Source organism: Balaenoptera physalus (assembly GCF_965194825.1).
Source record: "Balaenoptera physalus genome assembly, chromosome: 16".
In the NCBI taxonomy this organism is placed as follows: Eukaryota; Metazoa; Chordata; class Mammalia; order Artiodactyla; family Balaenopteridae; genus Balaenoptera; species Balaenoptera physalus.
The window spans coordinates 78277384-78304831 of NC_138898.1; the positions used below are offsets into that span (position 1 = coordinate 78277384).

General features: G+C 41.3%; 1 protein-coding gene across 7 annotated transcripts in view; it reads left to right on the plus strand.

The window, feature by feature from the left end:
- Nucleotides 1-1011: 1011 nt before the first annotated feature.
- The window catches only part of TMEM248 (transmembrane protein 248), a 32367-nt gene continuing 5930 nt past the window's right edge, over nt 1012-27448 (plus strand). For 2 of the 7 annotated variants that reach the window (XM_082432402.1, XM_082432404.1), the window contains exons 1-3: nt 21690-21866; nt 25191-25476; nt 27169-27319. In XM_082432402.1, the coding sequence (XP_082288528.1) occupies nt 21708-21866; nt 25191-25476; nt 27169-27319 (596 nt within the window). In that variant the 5' untranslated portion in view covers nt 21690-21707. The other 5 variants (XM_082432403.1, XM_082432399.1, XM_082432398.1 and 2 more) reach the window with 5 other exon arrangements.

The following is a 27448-nucleotide window of genomic DNA, read 5'->3' on the forward strand; positions in this document are numbered from 1 at the left end:
CGTTTTTATTAGCTATCTAGTAGATACAAAATTAAAATTTTAAGTTACACATAAAATATAAACAGTAACTTAAATTCATTAAATAGCTGTGTACCCATGAGCCTTTTTAAGATAGAGAACATTTCCATTACCTTTGAAGTGCCCTGTGTGTCCCTCCCCAATTCCATCATTTTAACACTTAACGTGAAGTTTGTGCATCTTGTCTCTCGGTTCTTGTCAGAGTTCTACCAATTATGTATGCACCTCTAAACAATATGTCCATGAGATTAGCATGTTTTGGAATTTTATATAATGGAATTATGCTGCAATGAATCATTTTGTGATTTGCTCCCTGAGGTTGAGCCCCCTTGTTGTGTCAGCTGTTTCCAATTATTTTCACAGCTCTTTTGTATTTGATTATTTATGAATATACCTAAGTCTAGGTTTACATTTGACTGTATGGGCGTTTGTTTTTTTCCCTCAGTTCTTCGTGTGTACAAACAGTGACACTATAAACATTATTTGGTTTACTTGTGCAGATGCGCAAGTGTTTCTCCAGGGTCACACATATTCTCCAGAGATGATGTGTATCTTCAAGTTTACCGGACAATGCCAAATTTATTTTACAAAATTATTTTAAATCATTTTACAAAATTATTTCATAATTTTGATTGTACCAAGCGATACTTTCATCAGCAGTGATTAATACAGGAGCAGAGAAACACACAGACACACACGCACACATCTTGCACTCACACCAGACACTAAACACGCGCACAGATTCACACAGAGATCCACGTATGTGCACCAGCCACGGCCTTGTACATAATGTACACTGACACACACAGATCCACAAACGTGCACCACGCACGCACACTCTGCACAATCACTCTCACAACACCCCACTCACAGACACACAAAACGACGCCCCGCTCTCAACGCCCGCACGCACGCAGCCCACGTACTCACGCGCAAGCCCCCTCACGTGACCCAGCCAGGAGGCGTGGTCTCCGCCACCCGCGACTGAGGAGTCTTGTCCCGGCCGCGCCGCCGTCGGACGCCAGGTGTCGGGGGTTAAGGCGGCGTTGGCGGTGGCGTTTTTTTCTACCCGGAAACTACGACTGCCGGACCCGGACACCAATCCGTGTCGCGGCGGCGCGAGCCTGACTGGCTTCTGGTCCTCGCGTCGGCCCCGCGGAGCCGGCGCGGCGGGGAGGATGGTGCCGAGCGGCCCCGGGCCCGCCGTGCGCCGCCGCGAGTGAGGTCCGAGCGGCCGCGGGCGTCCGGCGAGCAGCTGGCCCGGCCGGGCCCGGGGCGCGCCGCTGCCCGCCGGGGCGGGGTGAGCCGGGGCGGGCGGCCCGGGGTCGGGGCTCGGCCGCGGCTGACCCGTGGCCGGGAGGGGACGAGCTGGCCGGGTTTCTCCCTCGCATCTCGGGCTGCAGCCCCTGCCCCAGCCACCGGTGGGGGTTGCCCAGGTCTGGCCTGCGCTGTGGCCTCGGCCTGGTCCCCCGCCACCGGGGTTTGTCCACTCGCGTCCCCGGAGCCGGAGTTCCCTGGCCGCCCTCGAGATGGCGGGGCTTCCCACGTCTGGAGCAGAGGCCTGGATAATTTGGGTTTGGCACGGGGAACGTGTTGGTAGTTTGCCATTTTTGAGTTTGGGTTGGGTTTGCGTTACTCTCCGTTTGCAAAGGATACACATCTCAGAAAGGAGATGGGAGGGAGAGACTTGCGTATGTACAGACACTTAAAATGAAATAGTGGTAATTTTTGTGTCAAGCTTGCTAAGTTTCCAGAGGTGGGGTGGATTATCATCTTCACTCATATTTTAATAAACTAAATTGTGTGGCGTCAAGATAATCTAGCGGCACGTAGTTGTACTTCCCTTGATAGGCACCACCCGGAATAAATCTACGCCTGTTGTGCTGTTTTGAATTGTGCAAACACCATAACCGGTGGACAGCTGGTGAGGGGGCCTTTGTTGAAAAATCCGACGTCTGTAGTTTAGTTCTCAACTAGCAGATGACAGCCTTGGCTGAGTGTTGAATGATGAGCTTCTTTGCGGTCTGCTTGAAAGCAGGAAAGCTCCTGAATTGCTACTTTCCCGACTCAGGTGAGCCCGCTCTGGGAGGTGGCAGGAGGCAGAACTCCAGGGTTGGTGATGACTGTTGGTTTGTCCCTATAGCCCTCTTTTTGGTCAGCTTGGCGTCTGAGCATTTGTATCCCATCTGTAAATGAATGCTCCATCTTTGCTTGCTGGTGTGAGTACCTTCCTGCTCCCTCATTTCATTTCAGGATTCTCAAAGGAAATGGACCTGTTGTGCAGTCATACTTTATGACTCCAAGCCTATTTACTCTCCAGGAATAAGGAGGCAGTGGGTTGACTTTCTAGTAAAGGTCCGGGAAGAATTTCTGTGACCTAATTGAGATGGACTGGAATCAGGGCTGCCACTGGCCTCTGGGTACTAAGGTCACAGATGCTGATTGAGCGCACCTGCTTTGTTGGGGCCGTAGCTGCAGCTACTGCAGGGAAGCGAGACACACCTAAGTGCAAATACAGTTTCTGCCCGCAAGGAACTTAGAGAATGCAATAGGCTGTAAGATGTGGCAGGACTAAAGTGTCGTATGGAGATACCAGCTATTAAGGATTTTCTTCTGATTAGGATCAGAAAAGGCTTCATAAAGAAAGTAACTTTTGAGGTGGACCTCGAAGGATTGGGAGGATTTGGGTCATTCAGAATTAGCTGGGAAGTGAAAAAGCTCGGGTCAGTTGGTGGAAGGGCACCTAGTCTAGGAACTGGGCAGTAGATGCCTGGAAGTACTGACAGAGGCAGCTGCTTAAGGGTTAAGTGCTCTTCTAAGACAGAAAACACATGCTACCCAATCTGGCTTCTGGTGGATTTCTGGGTTCTAGAGAATTGTTTTCATTTGGTGAGTTTGTCTTGTTCTGTTAAACAGCCAATGACACAAAGCAGTGCTTAACTTACTTTAAAGACAATGAAAAAGAGGCTGATTGTAATTCCTGTCTGGTGTTAACAATCAGGAAATTAAATTTGCTGTCTGCAAGTTGTTTCAGTGCCTGTGTTTAGTGTGCAGGAGCACAGCTCTAGTACCATCTCTGCTACTCTGGCTGCAGCCAAGTGTTCAATGGCAGGCTCTTAGCCGTCTCCTGAGGGTTTTTAATGACATCTAGTTCACTTCACAGAGATGCTGTTTGTTTCTATTACCCAGTTGTTGAAGAACCTTTGAAGCTGTTTAAACGGGACGCCATGTAATTGCCCTGGAACATTATGATTAGTCCTAGGACTTCACTGGCTTCAACTCTAGCTTTTCTCTGAACGTGCTCAGGACCATGTTAACTTTCTCATGCTTCTTTTTGACTCTTCTTCCCTCTCTACCCACTGCTCTGTCTCCTCCTTATTATAGACAAGTGTCTAAAAAAGGGTGGTCCTAATAGGCATGGCAGATCTATGGGATGTTTTTGTCAAATAATATTGCCATGTAAGAGGGCTTTAGAATTAAAAAAAATTTGTTTTTCACTACAACATTCCAATTAAAATGAAAAAAAGGAAATGGAGGAAAGATACGGTTTTTAGCAAATGGAATTTCCGTGTAGGATTTGTTCTGATAAACATAGAAATCCTTAAATTATCTTTTCCATACAGAAAATAAATTTGACCAGGGATCTACAGCTCGTTCTGTGTATAATTGTATACCTAAGTGTAGTCCTGGGGACTATAGAACAATGTTTGGTGATGATAGTTTGCAAAGGGCTGTCATTTGTCATTTGGACTTTTGTGCTCTTTGTTTAAAAATGCTGTTTTCAGAACATCTCCCAGTCTTTACACTGAGTTTGGATGTTATAGTTTCATATTGAGCTTTTAGTGTTCGTTTAATCTTGTCATCACTCATATTTGTTTTCTTAAGTATCTGTTAATTAAACCCCAGATCATTACATCTTAATATGGGGATACTTTTAATTTGGTTTTTAAGTAGGTCAGCAATTAAAAAAAACGAAGAAAAAAGAAATTATTTTCAATTTCGGGACTAAGATGAACTTATTTGTTAAAAGGAGAGAGGGAACATGTTGGAAGTTCCCATGATTTTATATCATGATTTTGAAAATGGAGCAATGTATTAATTAGTTGTAAGTGAGTAGAAATACAGCCAAAGTCTGAATTTTGGAAATAAGTCCAAATTTCATGGAAATAAGTCCATGAAATTATTATCAGCCCATGTTGTTCCTTTTCCTTTTGTCTTTTAGTACCCATGTTGCCTAAAATGCACGTTTAGCGACTAAAACTTTATGCTTTCTGTTATAATTTCTCTTTTGATCATTTAAACTTGTTGAGTGAAACAAGTGTTTGAAAGTCTCTCTGCACTGTGAGTTGTATTAGATTAACAAACAAGAAACCATTGGCAGGAGATTCCACTTGTCTTTGCTTTATACCCTGATGAGGGTGCTGAGGTGGGAGTTGCCTTACTGAAGAGATGGGAAATAAGGTAACCTCAGAAAAATCCATTTTAATTGTGCTTATATTGAAGTCGGTGACTAAAATACACTATCCATGGCATGTGAATTTTTTTTTTTTTTTTTTTTCTATCTGGCATTGGACTTGAAACCTACTTATCAATCCTGGTATTGTGATTGATGGCACAGCTTGGGGTGTAAGTCAGAGTCTTAATTACTTACTGCCACTTTTTTGTAGTATAACCTTGTATAAATTACTTAACCTCTTTTGACTCAGTTTCCTCTTCGGTAAAATGAGGATAGTGATACCTGCTTAGCAGCGTTGTGAAGATTAGAACATATGACGTATGTAAAGCACTTGGCATGGGGCCTGGCCCACAGCACATTTTGAACGGTGGCTGTTAAAAATGATCCTCTTCCCTTAGCCCCTGGTGAGAGAGGTTTCTGCTTCCATCACTGTTGGCGTCTTAGTTACAGAACTGCGTGGATACTTGTCAGTGTTCATCTCGTTTGATGGGGTCGACTCTATTCAGACTCATGACGTTTACTGGGAGGCACGTTACTGCTCTTTTTAGTGGTTAATGCACGGGCTCTGGAGGCCGACTGGGTTTGAATCCAGGTTCGCTTAGGACCTTGGGTAGCTTAGGTAACTTCCTTACGCCTGAATTTGCTCACCTGTAAAATGCAGATGTTGTGAGGACCATATGAAACATGTGCAGAACGCTTAGAACAGCGTGCCTCGTTCACAAAAGTGGGCGGTAGTGTAAGACATTACTGGTAAGCACCTTCCCGGTGCCGGGCCCTGCCCGAGGTAGGAGGGTGCAGAAACGGCGTCACGGAGATGAGAGAGCACAGGGGCAGGACACATTTGGGGTTCAGTTTGGCTGAAGGAGGCCGTGGGGCTGGAGCAAAAGCTGCTGTTGAGAGACACTGCAGCGATGGGCGCGACAGGGCTGGTGACGGGTAACCGTTCGGTTGTAGGAGAGAGAGTCCAGAATGGGTGCCAGGGGTCCCTGGGTAGAAAGCTCTGTCTTTCTTTATAAGGAGGAGCTGATTTGGGGATTTTGGATGACTTTTGGCCTTGGTGGTTCAGGTGCCTGTGGGTCATCTGCATGGAGTGTTGGGTAGGTAGATGTTTCCATCTAGAGTGAGGGGGTAGGTGAAATTGATAGGAAGCCGAGAATGAGTGTGTCCACCTTGAGCAGAGGCCCAGCTGGAGCCCACGGGGAGCCCCAACTTTTGAAGAAGAGTGAGAAGGAATGGTGGCCAGACGAGTGAAAGGGTGGCCGGGAGAGTGATGTCCCGGAAGCTGGAAGGTGGTGTGGCCCTCGGTGTGCAGTGCCGCAGAGGGGTAAGAAAGGACCGAAACCCAGACTTTGGCTTTAGCATTGAGACCTTAGTGGAGACCTTGAAGTTCTCCTTCGACTTTCTTACTCCGCGTTTGCCTCTTTGAAGGCCTTTTCCGTCTACACTCGCTGTGTGGTGGGGGAGGGAGGGTGGTTTCTCCTCAGTGCTGGATAGCTGGGTGTTGAGATCGCCCAGGGTCTCTCTGATACCATCCCGTGTCCTCATCTCTGCTGAGTCTTGGATAATCCGGCATCGCATCCATTAATGTTCTTTATTAGGCTCAGGGTTTACAATCCCCAGCCTTAAAGCCCTCTGAATACCTCAAACATCACAGGATATTTGAGAAATGCTACTTTAATTTTTACATTCAAAATGGGCCTCTCCCACATCAAGGCGAGTTCCTGCTATTCTCTCTTAGCACAAGACCAGTGTATTTCCTGCAGTGGGTATTAGAGCAAGCTTGCCTCTCTCATCCTCCCCTCTCGGTCCCCCTGTGGTGTTCTTCCACCACTTCCCTGACTCCTAGTCTCTTCAGAACTTTGAAAAGGGCATGACTTTATAGGAGAGCTTTAAGGAATTTCTCATTTAGCCTAAGGTGGAAAATCCAGTTTAATAAGATGAATGGTGGTTTTGTTGTTCATGTGAAGTGAACTTTTTCATTTGGGTCACAAGTAGTGGTTTAGTGTATCTTAGAATAAGTTAGGAACTATTTAGGAAATATCATCTGGGAGTGTGGAATCCCCATCCTGTCCAGAGATTCTAGTTGTAAACTTGGACAAGTCAGCATGTGGTACACTTTAAAGTTCGTGGGCTCTGGAGAGGGAGAGAGACACATGAAGGACTCATGTGTCTGGCATAATGAATGTTAATTTACTTCCTTTCTAATAAAATATTATAATCAAATTCCAAAATTATACATTTCTGCCGTCACTGGTCCCTTGGGAGGCCTTCCTCTTTTACTGGCTCCTTCTCTGCTTACAGATATGTTTGTTTCCTCACTTCCCGTGACCCCACTGTCCCTCCTGCCTCCCATTTGAACCAGTGATGTTCCGCTGTTGCCTCTGTTTCCCCTCCCCTGTTATCATCTCCTTACTGTCTGACTTCCGCCTCCTGCCAGAGTGAGGTTTCGGAGGTCACCAGTGATCTTGCCAGGTGGAGAATTGTGATTAGGCAAGCGCAGGTTCGCCTGAGTACTTTTTATAGCACAGAGGGGCCTAGAGACCCTTTCTTTGCACTCCTCACGCTGGGTCACTTCCCAGCAATATTTGGCTGATACCTCTTCCTTCTTGAAACTCTTCTCCCCTGCCTTGCAGGACCCCTCCCCGTCCTGGGCACCTGTTTGGCTCGTGGTTACCCCTACACCCCATGCCCTCGCAACCTCTGCCCTAATGGGGGCACCTACGCTTGTCTGGAGAAGCTGTGTGCACCACCTGCCCCGGGAGCGTGCAGCACTGGATTATCTGGAGGAGTCTAGTCAGTGTTCTTTCTCATTTCATTTTTGGTTTCTCACAGATCCAAGTACAAATCACTGCAAGTTAAGCTTTGCCTTTCTTTAGCACCAGGACGTATTAAAGGATTGTCCTGTTTTCTATTTATTTTTTTTTCTAGGTGGGTTTAAGAAATCACTTGTTTCTTTTTTTCTTTTTTCCCCCCCTGTATATTGCCTTTATTAATGAAGAAAATGAATGGAATTAAGATTTAATGAAGTTTTATTTGGGCCACAAGACCAGCAGGATCAATGGAAGATTATTTATAAATTTTATTGTTAGAAATTACTGCAGAGGAAATACATATTCATGATGGAAACGTTAAAAAAAGAAAAGGCATATGTAATCTCACCAGCTAGAGATAACCATCCCTGTTTACATTTGAGGGTACGTTATGTCTTTTTTTCCCATGTAAGTGCTTGTGTAGCTCTCATACATTAAAAATCTGAAATACCCTCATTTTGTGTATTTTAGATCCTGTGTTTTTTTAACAGCTACATAGTTTTCCTACTGGTGATATATTATACTTGAACCATTTCCCTACTATTGTTGGATATCTAGTTTTCCAGTTTTTACTATTTTATACACTCCTGAGATAACCATCTTAGTAGTTAAGTCTTTGTTTTCAGCCGTGGGTGTCTTCTCAGGTGAACTTTCAGAGGCAGAATCACAGAAGTAAGAGTGCGCTAAGTGTTAGTGGTCTTGGTGTGTGTGGCCAGGTTGGTCTCTAGAAAGTTTGTAATAGTCTCCCCTCCCCTTTTTAGGATCTCCTAACTTGTGGGTTGCTTGAGTTAACTCTCGAATAATCTTAGTATTGCCTTTTGCTTACTTGAATTGCAACCTGATGTTTAGTGTTGTCATTGAACTAGTCTCAGAGCTCTAGGTACTGAGTTGATGGACTTCAGTCGTGTGCTCTCACACACTTGTGAAATCGGCTTTTGGCCGTGTTCTGTGTACCTTAAATTCCTAGACTTTCCAGAGAGGCAGCTTCACAGCCCTGGTCATTTCTTACCTTTATCCTGGTGAAAGTCTCCAATTGGAGTTGGGATGAATGAATATAGGGGAGGTCGGTCGGATATTGTGCCTTCTCTCCATCCACTTTTCTTCTCCCCATAGAGCTTAACTTATTTTTTAATTAAAAGTGACATTTACTGTTGAGAAGATTACAGAAATTTTCTTGTAATTCTTTGCAGGGAAAATACATTTGTTTAGCTCTTGTTAATTTCATATTTGAAAACACTTGTAAATGGTGGAAAGGAATTTTATGTTTATGAAATATTTGGACTTTTAATAGTTTTACTAAAAAAACGAAAATACTTTTTTTTTTTTTTTTTTTAGAAATATGTGCTGTGCTAGTTTTTTTGTTTTTTTTTTAACTTTTGGGTTTATTTATTTATTTATGGCTGTGTTGGGTCTTTGTTTCTGTGCAAGGGCTTTCTCTAGTTGTGGCAAGTGGGGGCCACTCTTCATCGCGGTGCGCGGGCCTCTCACTGTCGTGGCCTCTCTTGTTGCGGAGCACAGGCTCCAGATGCACAGGCTCAGTAAACTGTGGCTCACAGGCCTAGTTGCTCCGCGGCATGTGGGATCTTCCCAGACCAGGGCTCGAACCCGTGTCCCCTGCATTGGCAGGCAGATTCTCAACCACTGCGCCACCAGGGAAGCCCTGCTTTTACTTTTTAAGTGAATACAATTGGCCTCCTCTAGAATTTTCTCTAATTAAATTGGCGTATGTTGACATTGCTTGCTAATTTGTGGGTATTTATGTTGAGATATATAGAGATATATATATATATATATATATATATATATATATATATGTTTAAATTCTAGTGTGACATGGTTTTAACGACCGTTAGTTTTATCTAGAAGGGAATTCAGATTTTTTTGCTTTTCTAAATGTTTCATAATTGTAGTTCCACGTGGTGAATAGTTCCTATTTATTTTATATATGATTCAGATTTTGTTGTCTTCTTAATAAATGGAACTGTAATTTACTGTTGATGTTTTTGTTTCTGAAGCCTATTAATCTTTTTTATTTTATTTTTTAGTTGAAGTATAGTCGATATACTGTATTAGTTTCAGGTGTACAACATAGTGATTCAATACTTTATAGATTATACTCCATTTAAAGTTCTTATAAAATATTGGCTGTATCCCCTGTGCTGTACATTACATCTTTGTAGCTTATTTATACATAGTGGTTTGTACCTCTTAACCCCCTACTGCTATCTTGCCCCACCCCCCCTTCCCTCTCCCCACTGGTAACCACTAGTTTGTTTGCTATATCTGTGAGTCTGTTTCTGTTTTGTTATATTTGTTTGCTCCATTTTTCAGGTTCCACATATAAGTGATAACATACAGTATTTGTCTTTCTCTGTCTGACTTATTTCACTAAGCATAATACCCTCCAGGTCCATCCATGTTGTTGCAAATGGCAAGATTCATTCTTTTTTATGGCTGAGTAATATTCCATTGTATATATGGAATATCTTCTTTATTCGTTCATCTGTTGATGGACACTTAGGACACATGTTGCTTCCATGTCCTGGCTGTTGTAAATAGTGCTAATATGAACATTGGGGTGCATGTGTCTTTTTGAATTATTGTTTTCATTTTCTTCAGATATATACCAGAAGTGGAATTACTGGATCATATTGGTAGTTCTATTTTTAGTTTTTTTGAGGAACTTCCATACTGTTTTCCATAGTGACTACACCAATTTACATTCCCACCAACAGTGTACTAGGGTTCCGTTTTTTCCACATCCTTGTCAGCATTTTTTTTATTCTTATTTATTTGGCTACCTCGGGTCTTAGTTGTGGCACGTGGGATCTTTCACTGTGGTGTGTTGGCCCTTTGTTGCGGTGCGTGGGCTTCTCTCTAGTTGGTGGCGCACAGGCTCCAGAGCACGTGGGCTCAGTAGTTGTGGCATGCAGGCTCTCTAGTCGTGGCGTGCTGGCTCTAGAGCGCGCAGGCTTGGTTGCCCCGCGACATGTGGGATCTTACTTCCCTGTCTAGGGATCAGACCCGCACCCCCTGCATTGGAAGGCGGATTCTTAACCACTGGACTACCAGGGAAGTTCCCATCCTTGCCAGCATTTGCTATTTGAATCCTATTTAATGAATAGAGAGTTCCTATTGCTCAACATCCTTGCCAGTATTTGGTATTGTCAGTGTGCTGGGTTTTGGCCTTTCTAATAAGTGTGTCATGGTATCTTGTTTTAATTTGCATTTCCTGATGACGTGATTTGGGAGCATCTTTTCGTATGCTTATTTGCCATCTGAAAATCTTCTTTGTTTAAGTGTCTGTTAAGCTCTTTGGCTAATTTTTAAAATGTGTTGTTTATTTTCTTATTGTTGAGTTTTAATAGTTCTTTGTATGTTTTGGAGAACAGTCCTTTATCAGATGTCTTTTGCAAATATTTGCTCCCAGTCTGTGCTTATTTTCTGATTCTCTTAACAGTGTCTTTTGTAGAGCAGAAATTCTTAATTTTAATGAAGTCCAGCTTACCACTTCCTTCTTTCATGGATGGTGCCTTTGGTGTCCTTATCTAAAAAGTCATCACCAAACTCAAGGTTTTCCCCAATGTTACTTTCTAGGAGTTTTATAGTTTTGCATTTTACAGTCAGGTCTGTGATCCATTTTGAGTTCTTTTTTGTTGAGAGTGTAAGGTCTGTGTCTAGATTTATTTTTTTGCATGTGGATGTCCAGTTGTTCCAGCACCATTTGTTGAAAGGCTTGTCTTTTGCTTCTTTGTCAAAGATCACCTGACTATATTTATGTTGGTCTATTTCTGGGCTCTCTATTCTGTTTCTTTGATGTATCTGTCTGTTCTTTTGCCAATCAAAACCTCACTGTCTTGATTATTGTAGCTTTATAGTAAGTCTTGAAGTCAAATACAGTCAGTCCTCCCACTTTGTTCTTCTCCTTCAGTATTGACTATTCTGGTTCTTTTATCTCTCCGTATAAACTTAAGAAGAAGTTTGTTGATATCCACAAAATAACGGGCTGGGATTTTGATTGGGATTGTGTTGAACCTGTAGGTCAAGTTGGGAGGAACTAACATCTTGACATATTGAGTTGTTGTATCCATGAACATGAAATATCTCTCCATTTATTTAGTTCTTTGATTTTGTTCATGAGAGTTTTGTAGTTTTCCTCATATAGATCTTGTACACATTTGTTAGATTTATACTTAAGTATTTTATGGGGGAGTGCTAATATAAATGATACAATGTTTTTAATTTCAAACTCAACTTGTTCCTTGCTAGTATATAGGAAAGCAATTGGCTTTTGTATATTAGCCTTGTATCCTGCAATCCTTGCTGAAATCACTTTCTAGATTATTTTTTAGTTTAAGTCTGTAACCTTGTATCCTGCAATCCTTGCGGAAATCACTTTCTAGATTATTTTTTAGTTTAAGTCTGGATTCATTGATTCATTCATTTAATGAACTTGCATTTTTAATCACCTATTTTGTGTCTAGATATTGATAATATAGAGACGATAAGACGTTGTACCTGCCCTTGAGAGGCTTACAGCTTGGTTGGGAAGATAGATGTATACACAGGCAACTTCAGTAAGGTGTTTCATTCTGTGTGAGAAATTTTTGGAGTAGAGTGGGGGCATAAAAGTGAAAGTGGTCACTTCTCCCTGAGGGGCTGGTGGGGGAGGGAAACGTTTCATAGAGTAGGTAACCCTTCCTCTGAGCCTTGAAAGAGGGGAGTTGAAGTAGTAAGATGTGGTTCGTGATGGTCAGGAGGACCAGTGGACTCAAAGGCCTGAAGCTGTAATATTGTCTAATATGTTCTAGGAATTGCAAGCAGTTAGTCAAACCATTGAGAAGTAGACAAGACCTAGTTTATGGTGGATTGCCATTACAAGGAGCTTGGACTTTATCCCTAGGTCATTTGGAGCTCTGAGATAATTAAGCGGGACTTTATCCCTAGGTCATTTGGAGCTCTGAGATAATTAAGCAGTAACGTGATTAGATTTGCATTTGGAAAAATCACTCTTGACAGCATGTGAAGATGGATTATTTGACTGATAGCAGGAAGATCCAATTGAGACTTAGCAAATAGTTGCAAAAGAAGATGACGAGGGCCTGAACTAAGGGGAGTAGCAGAGGAGTGTGGAAGGGAAGAGTCAGAAGTAAGTGATGTTAAAGAAACAGAATCTTGGACTACCCTGGTGGCACAGTGGTTAAGAATCCGCCTGCCAATGCAGGGGACACGGGTTCAAGCCCTGGGAAGATCCCACATGCCACAGAGCAACTAAGCCCGTGTGCCACAACTACTGAGCCTGTGCTCTAGAGCCTGTGAGCCACAACTACTGAAGCCCGCGCGCCTAGAGCCCGTGCTCAGCAACAAGAGAAGCCACCGCAATGAGAAGCCCACGCACCACAACAAAGAGTAGCCCCTGCTCGCTGCAACTAGAGAAAACCCACGCGCAACAACGAAGACCCAACGCAGACAAAAATAAAAAATATAAATTAAATTTATTTTTTAAAAAAATAGAATCTTTAGCACTTAGTAGTTGCTTGGATATGGGGCAGAAGCAGTCTAGGATGTTTTCCAAAGTTCTAGATTGAGATGGGGAATACAGGAGGAAGAGTCAGATTAGGCAGGAATGCAGATTAGTTCAGTTTTGAACATGTTGTAGAATATATAAGGATGTTCAGCGGGCACTTGGATATAGAGGTCGTAGGGCTGTAGAGGACTGATACAGTGATAGTCTCTGTCATCTTAACAAGAAGATAGGACACAGTGGGTAGATCTGAGATGCGTTTTGGAAAGAAAATCAACAAGATTTGCTGATGGATTAGATTGATGCTAATGGTGAGGGAAAGTAATGCAGCTAAAGAAGGAGTATGTTGAGGGAAGTTTGTATTTTGAAATGCCTCCATTAAAAACAGAAAAATCCGAGATAAGATTCCAACTGAAGAGGTTAGGAAAACCAAACTGAGTTAACCCAAAGAAGGCAGATGGAGAAAAATAATTTTTTTTAAATGTAGAAATTACTGAAAAAGAAAAAAAAGAAATTATCTATATATAATCTATAAAACCAAATACTGGCTCTTTGAAAACACAAATACAATACAGCTCTGGTAAAACTGATTACAAGGAGAGAGGAGAAAACAAACACAAAAACATCTGTAATGAAAAAGAACATGACTACAAGTAAAAATTAAACAAATCACAAGATAATACTGTGCCAGAAATCTTAAAAAAAAATATAAAATGGGCAATTTCCTAGAATAATACATCTTAACAAAATTGACTTACTAGAAATAGAAAACATAGACTTATTTTTAGAACATGAATAAAGAGTTAAGACAGCCCACCAAAATACAAAACTAGAGAAAAACTTGAGTCCAGATGGTTTTTTGGTCAAGGTCTATCAAGCTTCCCAGAAATAGAAGCAAATATCTTATACACATTGTTCTAGAAAATAGATGAGTGAATACATTCAATTAATCTTATGATACTAGAATGACTTAGTTATACAAGTAAAGGAGTATATACAGTAATTATGGCTTATAATTTTTTTTTATCTCACTTGCGAATAGGTGTGGAAATTCAGGATAAAATTTAGCAAACATTAGTCAGCAATATAGTTTTAAAAGATCATGATTATATTAAGTTTATCCAAAGAATGCAAATGTGAGTCATCATGAAAAAAATCAGCTAACATAGTTCATATTAACAAATTAAAGGAGAAAACTTGATTGTTCGGAGGTTGCAGATAAAGCATTCATTAAAGTGTAACACTTATTTATAATGAAATTATCTTTGCAAACTTGAAGTAGAGGGTACTTTAACCTGGTGAGGAATTTCAGAAACCTTTAACATATGCCATATTTAATAGTGAAGCATTAGAAGCATTTGCTTTAAAGCCAGGAATGAGGCAAGGATTCCTATTGTTGCCACTTCTAGTCATCATTTCACTGAAGGTTCTAGGCAAAGTAGTAAGAAAAAGAAAAAAAAATGAAATAAGTGTTGGAAGGAAACACTGTTATTGCTTGCACTATTTTATTTTTTAAATTTTTATTAGTGTACAGTTAATTTACAATGTTGCATTAGTTTCTGCTATACTACAGTGGGTTTTTTTTTTAAATCTTTATTGGAGTATAATTGCTTCACAATACTGTGTTAGTTTCTGTTGTACACCACAGTGAATCAGCCATGTGCATACACATGTCCCCATATCCCCTCGCTCTTGAGCCTCCCTCCCACCCTCCCTATCCCACCCCTCTAGGTCATCGCAAAGCACCGAGCTGATCTCGCTGTGCTATGCTGCTGCTTCCCGCTAGCTAACTGTTTTACATTTGGTAGTGTATATATATCCATGCCACTCTCTCACTTTGTCCCAGCTTCCCCCTCCCACCCCATGTCCTCAAGTCCATTCTCTACGTCTACGTCTTTATTCCTGCCCTGCAACTGGGTTCATCAGTGCCTTTTTTTTTTTTTAGATTCCATATATATGCGTTAGCATACGGTATTTGTTTTTCTCTTTCTGACTCATTTCACTCTGTATGACAGACTCTAGGTCCATCCACCTCACTACAAATAACTCATTTCTTTTTATGGCTGAGTAGTATTCCATTGTATATATGTGCCACATCTTCTTTATTCATTCATCTGTCGATAGACATTTAGGTTGGTTCCATGTCCTGGCTATTGTAAATAGTGCTGCAGTGGAACATTGTGGTACATGACTCTTTTCGAATTATGGTCTTCTCAGGGTATATGCCCAGTAGTGGGATTGCTGGGTCGTATGGTAGTTCTATTTTTAGTTCTTTAAGGAACCTCCATAGTGTTCTCCATAGTGGCTGTATCAATTTACATTCCCACCAACAGTGCAGGAGGGTTCCCTTTTCACTACACCCTCTCCAGCATTTATTGTTTCTAGATTTTTTGATAATAGCCATTCTGACTGGTGTGAGGTGATACCTCATTGTAGTTTTGATTTGCATTTCTCTAATAATTAGTGATGTTGAGCAGCTTTTCATGTGCCTCTTGGCCATCTATATGTCTTCCTTGGTGAAATGTAGACATTTAGGTCTTCCGCCCATTTTTTAACTGGATTGTTTGTTTTTTTGATATTGAGCTCCATGAGCTGTTTGTATATTTTGGAGATTAATCCTTTGTTGTTTCATTTGCAAATATTTTCTCCCATTCTGAGGGTTGTCTTTTCGTCTTGTTTATGGTTTCCTTTGCTGTGCAAAAGCTTTTAAGTCCCATTTGTTTATTTTTGTTTTTATTTCCGTTACTCTAGGACGTGGGTCAAAAAAGATCTTGCTGTGGTTTATGTCATAGAGTGTTTTTCCTATGTTTTCCTGTAAGAGTTATTGAAGAGGCTGTCTTTTCTCCATTGTATGTTCTTGCCTCCTTTGTCGTAAATTAGGTGACCATATGTGCGTGGGTTTATCTCTGGGCATTCTGTCCTGTACCATTGATCTATATTTCTGTTTCTGTGCCAGTACCATACTGTCTTGATTACTGTAGGTTTGTGGTACAGTTTGAAGTCAGGGAGCCTGATTCCTCTAACTCCGTTTTTCTTTCTCAAGATTGCTTTGGCTATTTGGGGTCTTTTGTGTTTCCATATGAATTGTAAAATTTTTTGTTCTAATTCTGTGAAGAATGCTGTTTGTAGTTTGATAGGGATTGCCTTGAATCTGTAGATTGCTTTGGGCAGTATAGTCATTTTCACAATATTGATTCTTCCAGTCAAAGAACATGGTATATTTCTCCATCTGTTTATGTCGTCTTTGATTTCTTTAATCAGTGTTTTATAGTTTTCTGAATAAAGTCTTTCGCCTCCTTAGGCAGGTTTATTCCTAGGTATTTTATTGTTTTTGTTGTAATGGTAAATGGGATTGTTTCCTTAATTTCTCTTTCTGATTTTTTGTTGTTGGTGTATAGGAATGCCAGAGATTTCTGTGCATTAATTTTGTATCCTGCAACCTTACCAAATTCATTGATTAGTTCTAGTAGTTTTCTAGTGGCATCTTTAGGATCTTCTATATATAGTATCATGTCATCCACAAACAGTGACAATTTTACTTCTTCTTTTCCAATTTGGATTCCTTTTATTTCTTTTTCTTCTCTGATTGCCATGGCCAGGACTTCCAAAACTATGTTGAATAATAGTGGCGAGGGTGGACATCCTTGTCTTATTCCTGATCTTAGTGGAAATGCTTTCAGTTTTTTACCATTGAGTACGATGCTTGCTGTGGGTTTGTCATATATGGCCTTTATTATGTTGAGGTAGGTTCCCTCTATGCCCATTTTCTGGAGAGTTTTTATAATAAATGGGTGTTCAATTTTGTCAAAAGTTTTTTCTGCATCTATTCAGATGATCGTATGGTTTTTTATTCCTTAATTTGTTAATGTGGTGTATCACATTGATTGACTTGAGTATATTGAAGAATCCTTGCATACCTGGGATAAATCCCACTTGATCATGGTGTATGATCCTTTTAATGTGTTATTGGATTCTGTTTGCTAGTATTTTGTTCAGGATTTTTGCATCTTTGTTCATCAGTGATACTGGTCTATAATTTTTTTTTTTAACTTTATTTTTGGTTGCATTGGGTCTTCATTGCTGCATGTGGGCTTTCTCTAGTTGTGGCAAGTGGGAGCTACTCTTCGTTGCAGTGCACAGGCTTCTCATTGCAGTGGCTTCTCTTGTTGCGGAGCACAGGCTCTAGGAGCATAGGCTTCAGTAGTTGCAGCACGGGGTCTCAGTATTTGTGGCTCATGGGCTCTAGAGCGCAGGCTCAGTAGTCGTGGTGCACAGGCTTAGTTGCTCCATGGCATGTGGGAGCTTCCCAGACCAGGGCTCGAACCCGTGTCCTCTGTATTGGCAGGCGGATTCTAAACCACTGCGCCACCAGGGAAGTCCCTATAATTTTCTTTTTTTGTGATATCTTTTTCTGGTTTTGGTATCTGGGTGATGGTGGCTTTGTAGAATGAATTTGGGAGTGTTTCTGCCTGTGCAGTTTTTTGGAAGAGTTTGAGAAGGATCGGTGTTAGCTCTTCTCTAAATGTTTGATAGAATTCGCCTGTGAAGCCATCTGGTCCTGGACTTTTTTGTTTGTTGGAAGATTTTTAATTATGGTTTCAATTTCATTACTTGTGATAGGTCTGCTTATATTCTCTAATTCTTCCTGGTTCAATCTTGGAAAATTGTACCTTTCCAAGAATTTGTCCATTTCCTTGTGGTTGTCCATTTTATTGACATATAGTTGTTTGTAGTAGTCTCTTATAATCCTTTGTATTTCTGCAGTGTCACTTGTGATTCCTTCTTTTTCATTTCTAATTTTATTGATTTGCATCATCTCCCTTTTTTTCTTGAGGAGTCTGGCTAATGGTTTATCAATTTTGTTTATCTTCTCAAAGAACCAGCTTTTAGTTTTATTGATCTTTGCTGTTGTTTTCTTCGTTTCTATTTCAGTTATTTCTGCTCTGATTTTTATAATTTCTTTCCTTCTACTGACTTTGGGTTTTCTTTGTTCTTCTTTCTCTAGTTGTTTTTTTTTTTTTTTAACATCTTTATTGGAGTATAATCGCTTTACAATGGTGTGCCAGTTTCTGCTTTATAACAAAGTAAATTAGCTACACATACACATATGTTCCCATATCTCTTCCCTCTTGCATCTCCCTCCCTCCCGCCCTCCCTATCCCACACCTCTAGGTGGTCACAAAGCACAGAGCTGATCGCCCTGTGCTATGCGGTTGGTTCCCATCAGCTATCTATTTTATGTTTGGTAGTGTATATATGTCTATGCCACTCTCTCTCTTTGTTGCATCTTACCCTTCCCCCTCCCCATATCCTCAAGTCCATTTTCTAGTAGGTCTGTGTCTTTATTCCCGTCTTGCCACTAGGTTCTTCATGACCTTTTTTTTTTTCCCCTTAGATTCCATATATATGTGTTAGCCTACTGTATTTGTTTTTCTCTTTCTGACTTACTTCACTCTGTATGACAGACTCTAACTCCATCCACCTCACTATAAATAACTCCATTTCGTTTCTTTTTATGGCTGAGTAATAGTCCATTGTATATATGTGCCACATCTTCTTTATCCATTCATCCGATGATGGACACTTAGGTTGCTTCCATGTCCTGGTTATTGTAAATAGAGCTGCAGTGAACATTTTGGTACATGACTCTTTGAATTATGGTTTTCTCAGGGTATATGCCCAGTAGTGGGATTGCTGGGTCGTATGGTAGTTCTATTTTTAGTTTTTTAAGGAACCTCCATAGTGTTCTCCATAGTGGCTGTATCAATTTACATTCCCACCAACAGTGCAAGAGTGTTCCCTTTTCTCCACACCCTCTCCAGCATTTATTGTCTCTAGTTGTTTTAAGTGTAGGGTTATATTGTTTATTTGAGAATTTTCTTGTTTCTTGAGGTGAGATTGAATTGCTTTAAACTTCGCTCTTAGAACTGCTTTTGCTGCATCCCATACGTTTTGGGTTGTAGTGTTTTCATTGTCATTTGTTTCTATGTATTTTTTTATTTCTTCTTTGATTTCTTCAGTGATCTCTTGTTTATTTAGTACAGCACTGTTTAGCCTCCATGTATTTGTGTTTTTTACACTTTTTTCCTGTAATTGATTTCCAATCTCATAGCATTGTGGTCAGAAAAGATGCTTGATACAATTTCAATTTTCTTAAATTTTCCAAGGCTTGATTTGTGACCCAAGAGGTGATGTGTCCTGGAGAATGTTCCATGTGCACTTGAGAAGAAAGTGTATTCTGCCACTTTTGGGTGGAATGTTCTATAAATATCAATTAAATCTATCTGGTCTGTTGTGTCATTTAAAGCTTGTGTTTCCTTATTTATTTTCTGTTTGGATGGTCTATCCATTGGTGTAAGTGGGGTGTTGAAGTCCCCTACTATTATTGTGTTACTGTCGATTTTTTCTTTCTTGGTTGTTAGCATTTGCCTTATGTATTGAGGTGCTCCTATGTTGGGTGCATAAACATTTATAATTGTTATATCTTTTCCTTGGATTGATCCTTTGATCATTATGTAGTGTCCCTCCTTATCTCTTGTAACAGTCTTTACTTTAAAGTCTGTTTTATCAGATATGAGTATAGCTACTCCAGCTTTCTTTTGATGTGCATTTGCATGGAATATCTTTTCTCATCCCTTCACACCTTCAGTCTGTATGTGTCCCTAGGTCTGAAGTAGGTGTTGTAGACAGCATATATATGGGTCTTATTTTTGTAGCCATTCAGCCAATCTGTGTCTTTTGGTTGGGGCACTTAATCCATTTACATTCAAGGTTATTATTGATATGTATGTTCCTGTTACCATTTTCTTAATTGTTTTGAGTTTGTTTTTGTAGGTCCTTTTCTTCTCTTGTGTTTCCCACTTAGAGAAGTTCCTTTAGCATTTGTTGTAAAGCTGGTTTGTTGTGATGATTCACATTTGTTGTAAAGCTTGGAGTAGTTATATATGTCATTTTAAAAAAATTGGAAAAGGCTCAGTATCTAAAATATCAAAAAATTATTTTAAACATTAATAAGACATAGACAAACATCCTACTGGTAAATGGCCAAAGATTCAGGCAGTTCACCTAGGAAGAATTTAAATGGCCGGTAAAGAAGTAAAAAGATACTCTGTTTCAGGGAGATGTAATTTAAAATAATGGTGAGATACAATTTCACATGATCTCATTGGTCCAGATCCACAAGATTGCCTTAGAATATCAAGTGTTGGCATGAATGTTGGGAAATGGAGCGAGCCTTTTCCTTGTTGGGGGAAGTGTAAACTGGTATGACTTCCTTGGAGAGTCTGACAATACAAAGTCAAGTTGCAGACGGGCCTACTGGTGACCTCGTTGTGTTAGAACCACTCTTGTGCCTGCTGTGGTGCCCTTTGTGAGTGAAACAGTGGGAAGAACCCAGCTGGGCTTCTATGCCTGTGATAACTCAACTGTGATACAGTTGCATCCTATACAGCAGGTAAACCCAATAGACTGAATCAACAGAGAGAAATCTCAGAAACAGAATGTTGAGTCAAAGACTCTTGTGAAAACAAACAGGTACACAGCCTGGCTTGTTGCACGTGGCTGCTATTGGTTCTTAGGGGCTGTTGATGCATCTTTTTCTCTCTAAAATTTAAAAGCTGGCACAGATTTTTTAAGTAGTTTTAGTGTTGTAGTCTGATCATGTATATAAGAGCTCATTGCATGCCAGCTACTGTTTCAGGGACCAGGAGCCAGGGCCATAGCAGTGAGCAAGACTGGCAAAGTGTCTGCTCTCGGAGCTCACAAATGAGGGATGATAGACTGTAAACGAGTAGAAGTTTAACTAAACAGTGTGACGGAAGTCAAGCAGGGTCCTGGGAGGCGGGGGGCTGAGGGTGCTCAGGGAAAGCCTCTGTGCGAGCTGGCTGCTGAGCATGGACCTGCACTGTAAGAAGGCAAGCATGCGGAAATTTGGGGCTAAAGCATTCCAGGCAGAGGTAAAAAGCCTGCAGATAGGACGTGTTCACAATTCCAAGAATAAAATACTTAGGAATAAGTTTAGCAAAAGAAGTGCAAACATATGCTTTGATAACTACAAATATTGAAATAAATGAAAGAGAGCGGAAATAAGTGGAAAGGCATCCCCCAGGTTCGTGGACTGGAAGATAATATTGTTGAAGTGGTGGTACTCCCCAGACTGATTGTGGGTTCAGTGTAATCCCTGTCACAGTCACAGCTGACTTTTTGCAGAAATTAACAAGCTGATCCTGAAAAATAGCAAGGCCAGTGTGGCCAGTGGCCGGTGAATGAGGAGGGAATGTTGGTGGAGATGTAGTCATGGAGGTTGGCGGGGCTTCTGGATAATGACACCCTGTGGGCCTTCACAGGGAATCTCATGCCAGGTCCAGTGGGAAGCCTTAGGAGGGCTTTAAGCAGGGGAGTGATAAAATTCAGTATTTGTTGAGTGCCTACTCTCTGCCAGGTGCTGGGATGGGCATGGTATGGTGGTGAACAGGACAGAATGTTGAATAAATAGGATTCAGCTCTTCAGTGGTAGGAAATGAGAGCATCCTCAGTTTATTTTTGTACATGTTGGCATGCATTTGTGTCGTATTACTGACTTACTTAAACATTTTCTTAAGTAATATGGAAGTAGCAAATGTTCATTAAAGAATAATTAGAAAATTCAAACCGAAAGAATGCCTATCTTTCAAGATCCTAGCACTTGGAAACAATGACAATTAGCATTTAGTGGTCTTTTATATCCTTCTACTCTTCTGAATGGATTTATGATCAGATAGTTCTCAAGTTCAATAATGAGTGACCTCCTCACCCCCCGAAACCGTCAAAGGAAACAGAAGTGAGAGTCACAGGTTTTCTCTTGGCGAGTCAGTGGGTGAGTCTTCTGATTCCTTCCTTTCAGGTGGAGCTGATCAGAATAATGTTCAACATCAACCCCCTGGAGAACCTGAAGGTGTACATCAGCAGCCGGCCCCCCTTGGTGGTCTTTATGATCAGTGTAAGCGCCATGGCAATAGCTTTCCTGACCTTGGGCTATTTCTTCAAAATCAAGGAGATCAAGTCACCAGAAATGGCAGAGGTATAGTAAATTCTAAGTTCTCCTCTCAGACTGGCTGGACCTTTATAGAGTGGGAAAACACCTTTTGGCTCTCCACTTACCTTTCTTTGGTTGTGACTTTTATCCCAGTGAGAAAGAGTAATATTTATTCAGAATTTTTGGTCTTCCATCTTGCTGTGACTCACTTTGTTAGGAAATAACCTAGTCAGATAGTTATTGATTTAAATAATGCTACCAGCTTTAGTTAGACTGTTTCAGCAATGAAACATGTATTTTGGAAAGTATGTCTGTAAAGTGTTTGTGTCAAGAAGATCAAGAACTAACTTCTTTGCTATTCATATTAAATTAGCCAACTACAATTTTTAAAAACTGTAAACATTTGTTATTTTAAAGCCATATATTGTCATGGAGTTTTATCGGCTGTACTGATAGCTTTTTCATTGGAGAAGAAGAAATTCTAAAGAAATTAGAAAGCAGAACCTTATTTCCAAATATATTTGTCTTTTTCTTATCAAGGGAAGCTTCTGTAATCTACAGACTTGCCTTCTAGATTTTATTTTTTGGTCAATTTAAATGAATTATTTGGGCATTGCTCTTTAATCATTAGTTTAGGCATATAATAGTTTTTGCACAGTCATAATACAGATTTTAAAAGATGTGTGTGGGACTTCCCTAGTGGCACAGTGGTTAAGACTCTGCCTACCAGTGCAGGGGACACAGGTTCGAGCCCTGGTCCGGGAAGATCCCACATGCTGCGGAGCAACTAAGCCCGTGTGCCACAACTACTGAGCCTGCGCTCTAGAGTTCGTGAGCCACAACAATGGAGCCTGCATGCCACAACTACTGAAGCCCGCATGTGTAGAGCCTGTGCTCTGCAACAAGAGAAGCCACCGCAGGGAGAAGTCCACACACCACAACAAAGAGTAGCCCCCGCTCACCACAACTAGAGAAAGCCTGCATGCAGCAACGAAGACCCAATGCAGCCAAAAATCAAAAATATCATAAAATAAATTTAAAAAGTGTTTCTGCATATCAGAAAACAATACAAAGTTGATAATCTTGTTTAATAGAGTGAATAACAATATACCTATTAATAAATTTATTTTATGTGTTAGAAATTATGCTGAATCAATGATATGGTGAATTTACTGGTGGATAAGTGTCTTTTAGGACAAATTAGTTCCCATCTTAGATTCTGTGAGTGTCTTCTCTTACACTTTTTCTTCTTGGGTGTGTTCCTTGGTGAGAGTGGGCATGGGGGCGGGGATAGGGATTGCATTATTGTTGCATCGTGTGTGCCTTGTGACCGAGAGGAGAGTTTTGCTCAGTGTTACGGGGATTATGCTTCCTCTTGTGCTCTGTGGCATTCTAGATCATAGGTGATGTTAGCAAGAGGGACCACCTTCCCACATTAACTCTGTAATACAAAGTAACAAGTTTTAGCTATTTCTCCTGTGAAACCCTTCCAAAGAGTTTCTTACCAAGAAACCTACTGGCGGGCTTAATTCTCCCCCTTTCCTGACCCTGCCTGAATCTTTAAAGGTTATCCAAACAGGCTGTACCTACATTAGAGCTGAAAATGAACATTCTAGTCACAACCAAAGTTCTTCAGCATCCTGGCATTGCTCTCCCTCAAACCTCAAGTCCATGTTGAACACACGGCCAAGGCCAATGGTTAAGATGTAGCCTGGATAATTAACCCTTAATCGAAATGGGGCTTGACATTGGCCTTGGCCAGCTGTTCAGAATGGACTCGAACTCTGCAGGAAAGCAGAGCTGCAAGATGCTGCAGAACTTTGATTATGATTAATTTAGTGATTTTATTTTCAAATGAGGATCCTAGGTGTATGGGGAAAGTTTGGCGCTGTGAATCAGAAAACAATTCTGAGTCTGTCTTCAACTCAGCTGGCATTGGAGAGTCCCTAATTTGCTCTGGGCCTCAGTTTCCTCATGTCTGGAATAGGAAGGGGTGAGACTAGGATGTTCATTTTCAGCCCTGATGTTCCTTAATGGTCTGCTGAGTTTGTAGGTGTCAGGGAGAATGTAATTTTAAATAGCTGGTTGCCTTCTTACTAAATGCCAGATACTGATAAACTGAGGCTATAAAGGTAGACCTGACTGGTTAGGGATTACTCCGAATGGCATTTTTAATCAATTTTAGAGTTATTCAAAACGTAACTTGGGGCTTCTCTGGTGGCGCAGTGGTTAAGAATCTGCCTGCCAATGCAGGGGACACGGGTTCGAGCCCTGGTCCGGGAAGATCCCACATGCCGTGGAGCAACTAAGCCCATGCGCCACAACTACTGATCCTGTGCTCTGGAGCCCATGAGCCACAACTACTGAAGCCCCCATGCCTAGAACCCATGCTCTGCAACAGGAGAAGCCACCGCAATGAGAAGCCTGCGCACTTCAATGAAGAGTAGCCCCCGTTCGCCGCAACTAGAGAAAGCCCGCATGCAGCAATGAAGACCCAGCACAGCCAAAAATAAAATAAATGAAATAAATAAATTTATTAAAAAAAATATATAACTTGGTTTGTCTTCACCTTTGGCAGGTGTAGATAATGTTGCTTGGGAGAAAGAAGTTGTATGTAACAGCCTCAGTTGGTTTGTTGTTGCTATTTTAGCCTGAGTTCATCTTTGGGTGTCTGCTAAAACTAAAAACACACCCTGGTGGGTACTTTGTTGGTGTCAGTTTTAAAACTGCTTATAATTTAAACCATCAGTACAGATATTAAGAGAAGCCTGAAAACATCTTTTCTCCTCTCTTTTGAAATTGTTCCTGTTCTAAAGTGGCATCCAAAGTCCATGACGAGGGGGAAAATACCACACGAGTGTTGGTATTTACTGCAGTTTTGCGTTCCCAAGACAGAAAGCAAGGTGTAGAAAATTGACCTTAGGAGAAAATATTTTAAGGCGGCCTTAATTTTTAAAAAATAACTAATTGTAACTGCTAAATGAGTTTGGATTAATACTTTTAATGTTTTACTACTTTTGTTCAAGCTTGCTTTTCAAGCTTGATTCTGAGGCTAGATCATTTCCTGTAAGTTTAATACCCTTTTTTTTCTTTACATATTTTCCTGAGTAAGTTGGCTTAATCTCACAGTGTAATAGCTCATGCCAATGAAGAGTTTATATTTTAGATTTTGAACGTGAGAGTGGTTGGAAAACCACGCTATTACGCCAGCACAAGAGGCTGAAGGCTGTGTTGTTGTATTTTGAAGGACTGACTCTGAGGCATGGTTCCCCTGTTGTGTGACGCCACACCGGAGGTTGTGATTGTCATTGCGCTGGCAGCACTTTCAGTCGGCTCAGGCTTGTTTTCCTCTCTCTCGTTTTACTGAAGGATTGGAATACTTTTCTGCTGCGGTTTAATGATTTGGACTTGTGCGTATCAGAGAATGAAACACTAAAGCATCTCACAAACGACACCACAGCTCTGGAAAGCACAGTGGCCAGCGGCCAGGCCAGGATGTCCACCCAGTCTCCGCAGTCCCTGGAGGATCCAGGCCCAGTGAACATCTCAGTTGCAATCACCCTAACCCTGGACCCACTCAAACCCTTTGGCGGGTTCTCTCGCAACGTCACCCATCTGTACTCGACCGTTCTCGGGCATCAGATTGGACTCTCAGGTATGTGAGTGTTAGCCGCTTCCCTCCGGGCTTTCTCAGGTAACAGCTGTTACAACACAGAGCATTAGAGTGTACGGTTTTACTCATCAGACTGTTTTTTATTTTTTGTATATGTCTTCCCTTTTGTTGAGTTTGAACTAAACAAAGCCAAGAAGGCACCATTTCTACTACATCTTCACTTATTAAAGTGTTTGGTATGCAGTAGGCTCTCAATAAAAGCCCATAAGAGTAGGAGACTGGGAAAAAAATTATAAGGCCTATTTCTGGTCTTAATATTTAAAAACACATTTAAAAATTTTTGAGTTTTTATTTTTTTAAATTTTATTGAAGTATAGTTGATTTACAGTGTTGTGTTAATTTCTGCTGTACAGCAAAGTGACTCAGTTATATATATTCTTCATATTCTTTTCCATTATGGTTTGTCACAGGATATTGAATATGGTTCCCCGTGCAGGACCTTGTTGTTTATCCATCCTGTATATAATAGTTTGCCTCTGCTAATCCCAATTCCCAATCCATCCCTCCCCGACCAGCCCACCCCTCGGCAACCACAAGTCTGTTCTCTGTATCTGTGAGTCTGTTAAAAACACCAGTTTTTTATTCTGGCTCATCATTTTGGAGTTTTCAGTACACACTACAGATATTGCTACTAGTCTTAAAATTTTGTGAATGCACTGGGCTAAGTACTAAAAACTAGAAAAAGCCTGGTCTCTTCCCTTTGGAATTTTGGGATATGGAAGAGACAAGCATAACGTGAGTTAATATTCATCAAGCACTTAAAATAGTTCCTGGCACAAAGGAAATGCTATATAAATGCTTGTTAAATAATATTAAAAATAAACACCTATGGAACATTGAGCACTGCCCTTGGACTAGTACTAAACGCATGACAGACTGATTGTAGGTGATTGTAGGTGATTCAGGAGAAGGTTGAGAAAGTAGTAGAAGCTGGAATAATCAGGAAAGGCTTTGTGCCAGAGGCTTGGGCCTTGGAAGAATCATCTTTGGTTTGGTTACCAAGAACCTTTTAAAGTCCTTGAAGGAACTTGGGAGTGCCTGCCAGCCTCCTGTTGGCTGTACCAGGTGAGACCTGTTCCCATGTAAGGAGGTAAGGGCGACATCTGGGTTTTCCACGTAGCAAGTGGACCTTTTTCTTCCGCTGTGGCGTTCGAATACCTTATTCATTTACACTTCATCACTCACCCGTCTCATGACCTTTCTTAAGTCTGTTAAACCCTCTGATCCTAAGTCTAGTCGTATGTAAAAGGGGAGCAGTAACACTTCTTTGGTCATGTTCGTAGGATAGTGGTGCAATTTAAGTGAAGTAGTACATATAAAAGCAGTTTGAAAATGGTAAGAGTGCTGTATGAAAGCTGTAACAATGGTGATGACTCACCCAGCCCCAGCCTTCCCACTCAGGCATGGCCTGGGCCCTTGCGTGGCAACTCCAGGCCTTGGCTGAAAGTGACCCCTCTCCGTTTGCCATTTTGTGGTTCTGCCAGGTGAGCAGGCCTCAGAGTCTGGCTCGGAACTGCTGTTATTCCTGAAACCCCACAAAAGCAGGGGTCCCACTTCAGTGGGCTGATAGGTGATTCCTGGGTGGGTTTGATGTCAGGATTCATTCAGATTCCAGAGAGTAATAAATGTATGAATTCTGGCTTTACTTACCAAAAAACCAATTTCTCTTTCCAGGCAGAGAAGCCCACGAGGAGATAAACATTACCTTTACCCTGCCCACAGCCTGGAGCTCGGACGACTGTGCGCTTCACGGCCGCTGTGAGCAGGTGGTGTTCACAGCCTGCACGACCCTCACAGCCCACCCTGGCGTGTTCCCCGTCACCGTGTAAGTACTTTCCTGACCCCGGTGGGTGTGCCTAAGAAGCTCCATTTACCGTCAGCGTGACTGGGATGCCTGAGCCAGTTCTCAGGACAGCTGCATCGTGTTACTTTGTACAATGGTCATCACTGGGAC